Here is an 11192-nt window from a genome sequence, read left to right as displayed (position 1 = left end):
ATAAAAGGACAAGGGCGCATGCGTATTTTTGCATTCGTGGAGATGGATGAGCCGGGGGAAAGCTATTTTTTTTGCTTCTCCCACATAGTAGAAAATCTGGTGCAGCTTCTATCGGCTTTTGCGCACGAGCCGTTTTGCACGGGAGTGTTAGGGCTTCTTGAGAAGCCGCACATGAAACTCTGCCGGCTAAATAAAACGGGCCATCATCAATTCTGACAAGGCTATAGCAGCTTTGGAAAAGCTTCCTGCCAGTGGAGCACAGTCCATTCCATGCGCAGCAGGAGGGGCCGTATCGGTGCCGTGGCTGGCTGGGCTGGGTTTGTTGACTTGTTGTTGGCGTCGTACCCTTCCGCTTGTCGCGGCGGGAGTCCATGCATTGCTCCTTGTGACTAGCTAGCAACAGCAGCATGCATGACAGCCATGGACGGATGGTTGGGAGGTCCCCCAGCCTCGATTGAGCCACAACTATGCATCCTGCTGTCATCAGCCCGGCCGGCGGCGGGGCCATGCATGCATGCATGCCCAACTGTGCCTGACGACGACGGCCGGGCGGCTGTCGTCATCATATGCGTCGCCGATCGAGGCGCCGGTTGATCCGATCCGTGCCAAAAACAAGCGCAGGCCCCATTGCCCTTTTGTAACCTAGCTTCTTGCAAGTTTTTATTTTTTTTACCGGCCGGACGACCGATCTGAATTCTGATGCCTGATGGGTGGTTTTGGGGAGGAGGACGGGAGAGATTGGTGAGCGTGAAATCTGAATAATAACCGGACGGAAACGGCCGTGTCTGCGGTGGTGCTATGCGGGCATGTGAGTTGGCAGTTCTCGCTTTCAGGCTACTGCTGCTAGCTGCATACGGACTGCAAGTAAGGCAGGTACTGTCCCGCTGGCCGATCAGGACAGCAGCCCCTGTGGCCCAAGCCCCACTGTTTGCATGCGGTGCAACAGCCTCTCACAGCGGCTACAGTAGGCAGCAGCGCCCTTGCCATCGCCACTTCGTCACCACTCACCGGCAGAGTAAACTAGTAGAGTGAACAACACTCACACAGCTCGTGTCACTGCGCTTTCGCCGCTGTCGGTCGGTCTCCTGCCCGTCGCCGTCGCCTGCACGAAAGAGCACGGTGGCCATCCCATCACACGCGCGCATCCGTCGCCGTCGATCACGGCACTACCGCCGGCTGGACGTGTTCCATTGCTCGCTCGTGTGCCAGCCTGCCAGGGTTCATTCAGTACTCGCCATCCCGGCCGGTTTCGGCCGGTGCCGGTCGGAGGTTGTGCGACCGGTCGGAGCCTCGGAGGGTGCCTGCATCTGGATCTCCAAGTCGTCGCCCCAGCCGGTGGCGCATTGATGTGCGCTCATCAGCTCGCACGGCCGGCGGCACCATCATCATCCTCTCTAAAGCCGGGTCCGTCTCCATCGAACGAAGGAGCCTCTGGAGCCCCCGCGCGCGCTCCACTTCCACTCCACTTGCCCGTAGTACGCCACGGCATCTCCATTTATCGCGTCCAGCGCGGCGTCGTACGAGCCAGGCGCCCGCCGATCCGTCTCAGAGCTTTTGGATCAATCAGCCAGGCCGCCGGGGACGATGGGCCACGGCGGCCGCATTTACGGCTCTCATGTGCTTCTCATGTTCCGTTCTGCGCCGGTACAGGGGGGCGGCCGATCGGGATCCATTGGCCGCCCGCCTGCGGACGGGAACGTGGCCTGAGCCTGAGCCGCCTCCCTCTCGTGCATAGGCGAGACCCCCTGCAGAGTGCAGTGCTGTGCCCGGCCACCATTTTGTCGGAGTTGTCATGATACACCGGCAGCCGCGAACTCCACAGCGCCATGCACGACGCATCGCTGTCTGTCTGTCCACTCCACCCACGGATCGATCATATTCGTATTCAAACCTACCGCTCGCTACCCAGCAGCTGTCAACAAGTACTGCCGGCTCGTGCCGTCGGGGTCGGGGGGGGGTCCGTCGCCACCACCTGCTAGCTCGTCGCGATCCAGGGCCGGGTGCGTCGTGCATGTGATGCTCCCCCGTCCCCGAATCTGAGGAGCTGTTGGCTTCCGGCTACAGCCACCGGCGCCGGGCGGGCGGGCCGGTGACTCGCTCGCTCGGTGGTCGTCGTCACTTCTTTTGGTGGCATGCGGGCGCCGGGCGGGGTGGCCGTGCAGGTGCATGTGATTCGCTCCGTTGGCTGTTTCTTGACCTGGATCGATCGATGCCTGTGCTTGTGCTTGACACTTACTGACAGGGCAAAGCTGAATGAAAGCTAAAGGTGCCAGACGCTCTCCAAACGGCAGATGCTACAGTACGCTTGTTGCGCCACCAAATCACTCTTTTTCTCAACAAAGCAAGCTCAAGGGATCTGGTTCTCCCTCCCCTCAATCTAAGATATAGATGTGACGGGTACGCGTCTTTGTTTCATTGTTTCGATCACTTGTAAAGTTGTATAGCATCTCTGCACGTACATGTGTGACCGGATTTAGTACAGATTCGACAATAATAGCTTTCGTCTGTCGTGAATTAGGATGGTAGTACGGATTTAGTGTAGCATCACAAAGGCTTGTTAATTTTTGATCATTGAGTAATATAAGTTCAAGGTACCCAACGCATGCAAAAGAAACCGGTATGGTGATGTACTCTATTTGACAAACAAGGTATCTTCAACCATGATTTTTGTTTTACTAGTTTGCATGTTATTGTTATTAAGTTGTTGTTTAAGGTTTTGTCCACCACATTATCACAATTATAGCGTTCCCACTACCGGAAACTGGAATTTTCCTGTGTGCAGTCTATTTTCCATGACAGTACCACAGAAAGCACACATGACACATGGATATAGGAGTTACCCTGTCGGTTTTTATTATTGATGGTTCTTGGCGCAGAGGGAAAAATCGGTTTCTAGTAGTGTCCTAACATTAATTGTAATTTGAATTGCTCTTAATTTACTGGACCAAACATTACCCTCTTTGCATATCTGAACTGCTCAATTATTAATGGGTACATGCCAAAGTGAATATATACACATTTTTCTACCGCTGGTTGGAAATGTATAGTCATCTCAAATATTACTATAAAATGCAACATTTTATGCAGTAGCTAAGAGAACTTGCAAACCTTGCAAGATATAACATCGATGGCCAGATTCATGAATAAGACACCATGCATGGTGTGGGTTTTCCGGAGAACACATGCACACTAATGTTCTAGATACATGAATAGAGCTGTGTTTGTCTTTTATACGCTCCTAGATCTTAGCTTTGCTGAGAATGAAACCTGGATGGCTGGTTAATTAACTTCTGTCATTGCTAGCCATTTTATCTAGGAGATTCTCTATATAATTAATACTATAACTTATCTCAGTGGTAACATAATTGTAACAACACACATCGTTATTGCTATGGACTGCCTGTATAAATCAAAATCATAACAACACTACACTATAGCATAGATCGCAGTGGTGTATTGCAATGGATCACGTGTATATAATATATGGATCAGTTTGCGAGCAACGCAAATTATATACCAGAGATCAAGGAGAACGAGACATGTTTAGAAGAAATAAGGTTGAGATACTCGGAGAACGAGACATGTTTAGAAGAAATCAGGTTGAGATACTCACATGTACTCATCTAAAAAAAATACGAGGGACGTGTGATTTGATTCACATAATAACGCAAAATTTTATTAAGGGGTGTTTGATATAAGGTGCTGGGTCACATCGGATGCTAATTAGGAGGATTAAATATGAGCTAATTACAAAACTAATTGCACAAATGGAGTCTAATTCGCGAGACGGATCTATTAAGCCTAATTAATCCATCATTAGCAAATGGTTACCGTAGCACCATATTATCAAATCATGAACTAATTAGGCTTAATAGATTCGTCTCGCGAATTAGACTCCATCTGTATAATTACTTTTGTAATTAGACTATGTTTAATACTCCTAATTAGTATCAAATATCCGATGTGACAGGTGCTAAACTTTAGCCAAACAGGCCCTAACTTGTGAGGCATGGCACTATAGGTAAAATCAAGAGTTGTCTGCATATAAATCCTCTGCATACGGCAGCAGCAAAATATTTGTCACAATGCAACTGCCGCCGCTGGGCCAGGCTAAATTAAGGCTGCAAAGTATGTACTACTACTTGCGATAACCACTTGTGCACTCATGCGTGCTGTGAATAGTATGGATGCATGTATAAAGTGTTAATTGCTCATTCCATGCTTCCAAGCATGCAAAGCACCCATCTCCCCCAAGGACAAGGAGTCAAGGAGGGTGAGAGGAGATAGCTGAAGAAGGGCCCAGCTGGGCTGCAAGTATCATGAGACATTGAGACATGCCTCCTCGCATCATCTCATCCCCACAGGAAAAATGACCATCCCCCTACTAAAGTTACAGCGACGACGACAGGGGCGGGCAGACAGAGGGAGCGAGTCCATGTGGAAGCCAATCAGAGAGTGGGATGAGAAGCGAGTAAAGCATGCCCCACATTGCATTTGCATCTCAGCATCTGCCACAAAGAGTTGCATCAGCCACTGCACGCTGCAGGCTACGGCGGCCTGAGGTAAAATGGTTAAAAAGCCGGCCGGGGGCATGTACTGTGCTAATGACACCCACAGCAGGGCCAGCAGGAGCGCCATGCAGACAGATCCTGTACTAATAACACGCAAAGAGACACAAAACCTTTTCCTTGTGTCATTCTTGCCGTGCCCAGTGATGGATAGATGGATGGAGTAGCTGTAGTATCATGGATGGCACAGGAAAGCTGCAGCTGCAGCTGCAGCTGCAGCTGCTGCTGCAGCTGCTGCTGCTGTCGCTGCGCCCTCCTGCAGTGTCCTGCTACAGCAGCAGCGGCAGGAAACCAATCACGTGCCGGACATTTAGGGTAAGAAAAAAATATACTGCTAGATGAGGGTAAGACCATGCAATGCAGATATGAAATATGTAAGGCAAATATGAATTAGCAGTGCTGCTCAGTTTTCAAAAAAAAATGTAAGGCAAGGCTGTGTTGTTTTTAAAACAAGCTTAAAGTATACTACTCTTCTGGTGGCTTTGAGGTCATTAAATTTTTCAGCTACAAAGAAAGGCTTAGAAACAACAAGGCCAAAGATTAAAAATACTTAGTAGGCAGGTTGGAGTTTGGGGGATACTGGTTAGCTGCATAGAGTAATTTAAAACTTCAATAAAATATAAAATTGGGAGAAGATCTTAGGACAGGCCCAATCTGTTTCAAATGCCAATCAAAGCAAAGAGAGAACGAAAGACTCCTGTCCCCATCCACATATCTGGTTAACAACAACATCTACTAGCACTGGTAGCTCCTGAACCACAGGAGGAAGCGCAATAACCATCCATGCATCACCAACAAGAACGGGTGAAAAAAGCAAACAAAGCTTGAACTAGAGCAACTAGAACATCAACTAAACCTACTGGCTACTGCAATGCAACAAACAAGCCATCGATCTAGCCAATGTGCTGCATTCTCACAGGCCTAATTTCTAATTAAGAAGCTCCGAGTGAGTTCTTGAAGCAAAAACCAATGACACGAGCAGCAGATAGAGATCTAGAAAACCGACCGACCAACCAAACTGAGTGCTAGCTCCCCAACTTCGCTCCTCGCTCCATGTTGCAATCATCCATTGTCATCGGAAGCAGCAGCAATTCAACTACCTGAAATGGGGATGGAAATTGCATCAGAAATTTAGTCCAAGAAACGGCAATGCTGACACGATGAAGTAGAAATACAGTAGTAGAATTATGAGAGAATTCTCACAAGGGTGAGAGTGGAGGAGCTGAGGATGATGCTACTGGTACATGGTGTAGCGCTGAGTGCTCATGGTGGTTGGTGGTGGAGTAATCCGTGCTCCACTGCTGCTGTCAGTGGTGAGAAGCCGAGGACACGGACGGCGGCGTCTTGTCGCCATTGCCGCCGCCGCCGTTGTGCTCCTCGTCGCCCTGTATCCTGGTGGGGATGCGGAACCCGGGGAAGCCGACGCCGGGGGCGAACACGGTGGGGCTGAGCCCCCCTTGGCCTTGGTGGTGCTGCATCGGGTTGTCGGCTTCAACGGTCTCCGGCCATCCTCGGTCGGAGGGCTGGTTACTGGACTGAAGGGGTCCCCTCTGGAAGAAGAACTGGCTCTGGCCGGCAAGCGCCGCCTGCATGTGCGCCGCCTGCTGCGACACGTTGAACAGGTAGCCGCCAGTGCTCCCGCCGCCTGGGTCGGGCACGTTCCACGGCACCATGCGCTGTTGGCCCTGAGCTTGCTCGGCCCACATGGCGCCGCCGCCGCCGAACGAGTAGCTGGCGGCGCCGGGGAAGAGCGCCTGCTGCGCGGAGCCATTGCCGCCGTGGCCGTGCGACCGGTCCTGCTGCTGCTGGAACATGGGGTCTGGGTGAGACTGCAGCGACAGCCGGAGCTCCTGGCTGTGGCTGCCGGTGCGCGACAGGAGGTCAGGCGTGTAGCTCTGGAAGCCCATGGCCGACGACTGCGCCGCCGCCGTCGACGAGGACGCCTCCCCGCCTGCCGTGCCGGCCATGGGAAAGAACGACTTGATCGTGTCCGCGATGGAATCGGAGTCGAGCGACGCCGGAAGGAAGCCCGTGCCGCCGGCGCCACCGCTGGCTCCGCCCGCGCCGGGGAAGTCGAAGGACGTGTGCGCGACGGTGATGGCCTGCGCCTGGTCGTCGGAGTTCTCGGCGGAGTCGGGGTGCGTCGAGGAGGACGGCGGCGCGGCGGCATTGGCTACGGTGGCCGTGGGCTGCCACGCGGGCAGCACCTCGAGCTTGTCGATGGCGTCCTTGGCGTTCTTGATGAGCCAGTCGACGGCCTTGCTGGGGCGGTCGTAGCCCAGGCGGTCCTGCACGTCGTAGAACTGGATGGCCGTGTGCGCCGACAGGCGGACGCGGCGGTCGCGCGGCCCGCGCGCCGTACAGACCTTGCTGTGCCGGTCCTTGCGCCCCGTGGAGCGCACAATGTGCCCGCCCTGCACCGCCACGATCTCCCCGCCGCCGCCGCCTCTCACGCGCGAGTGGGACGCGGGAGTCGCGGCCACGATCTCGCCGCCTGCGCCTGCTCCTCCCCGCGACCGCGAGTGGGACGCCGCCGCGGGCGCCTGCGCCGCGAACTGGTGCACGTGGTGCTGACCGCCGACTCCCCCAAAGGAGAGGAGCTGCGGTTGGAAGCCGTGGTGGTGGTGGTGGGACTGACCGGCGTCACCCATGGGCGCGAGAAGGGCATACTCGGCGGACAAGCCCCGCTGCCTCACGGCCGCCGCCGCCTGCAGGTGCTGGAGCTGGAAGACGGGGACCGGCGGCGGGTCTGCTTGGTCCTGCACTTCTTGGTGGAGCTGGAGCAGGCGGTGGTTGTGGTGCTGCTGCTGCTGCTCATCTGCTTCCTGCTGCGCTCCTCCTCCTCCTCCTCCTCCTCCGCCGCCGCCGCCTCCGTCGCCGCCGTGAGGAACCCGGTGGTGGTGCCTCGGATCCAGATCCCCCGCCTGCTTGCCCGCCGCTACTGCTGCTCCGACTCCGACAATGCGCGTCCATCCACCTCGCCGGTGCCCATAACTAGGACGGCAAGAAACACAGAAAAAAACAGTCAGAAGAGTGCAGAAGGCGGCGGCATGGGAAGAGAGAGAGAGGAAGAGAGAGGAGGAAGGAAGGAAGGAAGGAAGGAAGTGGTGGCCAGGGATGGACACTGACCCAGGAGGAGCGGAGTGGAGTCACTGGAGTGGGGGACTAAACTAGAAGCAAGCAATCGGATGGATGGCAACATCACATTTAGCAGTGCAGTGGAGTGCAGGGGTGGGGGACGGGGGAGGCAAGGCTCGAAGCTTTCTCGCTTTCTTTTTCTCTCGGAGTGTGGGAGCTCGCAGCGCCGGAGGCACAAGGGAGGCAGCAAGACAGGATGATAAGACTAGGATTTGGGATTTAGTGAGAAGAGAGAGAAGGTAGAGAGAGAAAGGGAGGGTTTTCTCTCTTGTGACTTTTTTTTGAGACTTTTCTCTTGTGACTTGTGAGTGCTGCCACTCTCTGTCTCCCTATGTGAGGAGAGAGAGAGAGAGAGATTTTTCTTGTGGAGTGCTTGGTGAGTGGTGAAACTAGCTCATGAGTGAGAGTAGCTGGGGATGGCTGGAGGTGGCTAGAGAACGAGCTAAGGTGCGTGGATGTTTGGATATGAGGTGATAAATTTTAGCAGGGTCACATTAGATGTTCGGATGCTAATTAGGAGGACTAAACATGAGCTAATTACAAAACTAATTGGACAGATGGAGTCTAATTCGCGAGATGAATCTATTAAAGCTAATTAATCCATCATTAGTTTATCAAATCATGGACTAATTAGGTTTAATATATTTGTCTCGCGAATTAGACTCCACCTGTGCAATTAGTTTTGTAATTAAATTATATTTAATACTCCTAATTAGTATTAAACATCCAATGTGATAGGTGCTAAAGTTTAGTATGGGCTATCCAAACACCCCCTAATTTTGGAGGAGCTGGGATGCGTGGGTTTGGCTGATTTAGGAATGAATCTGGATGATTGTGGAGATGGAGATGTGGCATGAGATGGATATTTATCTTCTTTGTATGCTTGCCTATAATGCCTTTGTTTGTTACTTATGTCTGTCGGATTCTTCCCGTTAGAACGGGCAGGTTGCGTCAAAATAACCACCGATGCAGTGAAACTTTAAAAATTCATTTCACAGAACTATGTACAAAGAATTCTAAAAAATTTCATATGCACGAGAGAACATATTATGTTAACAAGTGTAAAAGTCTCAAAGAAACTCTAGAAAAAAAAACCAGATTTGCGGGGAGAAATTAGTATGAAAACACTACAGTTCTTGATATTTTATTTTATTCATAAGATATGAGTTTGACAGACTGCAACAAAGGGGTCAAAAACAGGAAATGTTACAGAACACGGGTCTCCGTCCTTTATTTCCCCTCATTGTGTCTTGTTCCTTCTCCAATTTTATTAATGGCTCTTTGGTGTGGGTTCCATGATTCCATCAAGCTAGATGCTTTCCTCATCCCCACACATGCTAGTGATAAGCAAGCTTTAAAACGCCATTTTTTATTTATGATAGTATCCGTCTTCCTACTGTCGGTATCAGCTGTCTTAATAAGCACTGCTGATGACTCTCAAGTCTCCAAATTTTGACTGGAAAATAAAGGACAGCCCTAGAACTAACGGCAGAAAAATAGTTGCGTCCAAATTTTGCTCCATGACATGTCTGGAAATAAAACAACCATGATTGACTTGACGAGTGCACGTAGGATTTGCCGTGTGATGGGGATGTACCGAAACGCGCCGGCGCGGATCGGCAAGTGAGCCGAGAACGACGGCTGTTTCTGTTTAACTCCCGCTGATTCCCAACGTTCCGCAGGCTCCAGCGGCGGCGATCGGCAAGGCCTCCCTTCCCCGGGCGTTCCCGTTTCCCTAGCTCGTGCAGGTGCCACGCCCGTGCCCTTGATGGCTTGATGCCCATGGCGAGATCTGAAATCTGAATTCCGGCGAGACTGCGACAGGCTCTGAGCTAGCTGTGTAGTGTGCGAGACTGCGAGTGTGTGACAGTGTGATCCTCGCCGCAACTTTTGGCTCTTCCTCCGGGCTGCCGCCTTTAAATTGCTTTGCTAACGCTACGCCATTGCCATGCGCTTTGCTGCTTTGCCAAAAGAGACGCGCCCTTTTCCCACACACATGGCGACGCACTGCCGCAACTACCAGCCTCGAATCTCACTGATGAACGCGTCAGGCAGAACGCTTTGCTGCTGCTGCTGCTGCTTCTGCTTCCTGTCCAGCGTCCGGGCAGACACGGAAACATTCCGCGATCCACCAGGGAATAAAATTTACCACCAGCACCTGGGCTAGCTCGTACAGATTTCCCATTTCTTTGTAGGAGGAATTAATTGTTTTTTCTTCTCTCCCCTGATCCGGTCCAGGCGTCCAGCGGAAGAGGTTTGGTTTATCTTAAGGTTGCTGTCATGTCAAGCGTCGCCAGATGTGATTGTTGGATGATTGGAACGGCCGGCGTCCGGCCGGCCGGCTGCACATGTCCATGTCCTAGTCCCTTGCAGCACAGCAGCAGCGCCACACCCAGCAGCCCAGGGGAGCATGAGAATCCAGCGGGGAACAAACGCACGCTGCCGGACGCCCCTTTCCCGCTTTCTTTTTTCCGCCCCTTGTCAAAGCTTGGGCACCATGCAAGGTGTACGCGCCATGCCGCCATGCACTTGCCAAGAGCCCAAAAGATTAGCTGCTGGTTCCGGTGAACTCCTCTCTTGGCAGCAGAACTGATACTCCGATCCATTTATCAGGGGCCTCTACGCTAGATCATCCAGCACCTAGCGTGGTGCCATGGCATGCCAGTGTTGTCCATCCACAGTTCCCACAAATAGCCAGTGACCCAGCAGTGTGCTTGTTGTGCGCACCAACCGCGTAGCGTGCACTTGCTTGCAAAGAATACAATTCTCTGCCAATAAACAAACTAGCTAGAGGAGGGCCGACATTCGAAAAGCCGGTGATATTTTAAACCCCGGCGATTTTTTTTTAAAAAAATGGCAGCTTTCAACTGGGGCGTATCGGAGGGCATGTGCATGCAAATTGGCCACATGAACAGTAGCATGCGAGATAGTAGAGCTAGCTTTAGACGTCCTCGTCGACTGGCCGACCTTCTGTAGTCGTAGCTGCTGCTGGGTATACTTGTATATTGTTCCTGTGGTCGCAACTTGTGGTTTTCTATGTGTGTCTGAGCGTGAGATTTGATGTTGACTGCAGACTTTTTGGTTGATTATGTGCGTGTAGATCGATCCATTGGGTCTTCTTGGCTTGTACGGAGAATCATTGCTATCCTTGGCGTTTTTTTCTCTTTTATTTGTGGCCTCAAACGGGCAGCGTCGTAGCGGCTACGAACTGGCCGTCGTCACCTCTTCGTATGAAACTATGAATAACACAGCGACGTACCAACTTGGCTGCCTCTTTGGATAACAAAATTCCATCTCCACCGGCAGACCATACCTAGTGGCCGGATTATTTTTGCGTAAGATTTTCCACCGTGATATTCTGCTTATGGCCTCAAAACCACTTCGAATACAAATATATTGATGCTAAATTTGTGCACTATATAAATGTATATATAATTTAGCTAACTGCTATTTGTCAGAGTTTGTAACTCAGATCAAAATACATCT

The 11192-nt window shown here is 51.9% G+C and overlaps 1 protein-coding gene across 1 annotated transcript; it reads right to left on the bottom strand.

Moving 5' to 3' along the window:
* Positions 1-5206: 5206 nt before the first annotated feature.
* LOC117858856 (transcription factor PCF5) lies at positions 5207-8012 on the bottom strand. Its single transcript, XM_034742000.2, has 3 exons — positions 7698-8012; positions 5772-7562; positions 5207-5668 (listed from the first exon to the last, which is right to left on the bottom strand). Exon 2 carries the CDS (start codon positions 7217-7219, stop codon positions 5876-5878), a length of 1344 nt encoding a protein of 447 aa, XP_034597891.1. The 5' UTR covers positions 7220-7562; positions 7698-8012; the 3' UTR covers positions 5207-5668; positions 5772-5875.
* Between the last annotated feature and the right edge of the window lie 3180 nt (positions 8013-11192).

This window comes from Setaria viridis, chromosome 5 (genome assembly GCF_005286985.2).
Source record: "Setaria viridis chromosome 5, Setaria_viridis_v4.0, whole genome shotgun sequence".
NCBI lineage: Eukaryota > Viridiplantae > Streptophyta > Magnoliopsida > Poales > Poaceae > Setaria > Setaria viridis.
Note: the sequence above shows the minus strand (reverse complement) of the source record. Positions and strands in the feature narration are given on the sequence as shown.

Coding starts and splice junctions, on each gene's coding strand:
- LOC117858856 (XM_034742000.2), bottom strand. CDS start 7,219: ATGGGTGACGCCGGTCAGTCCCACCACCACCACCACGGCTTCCAACCG.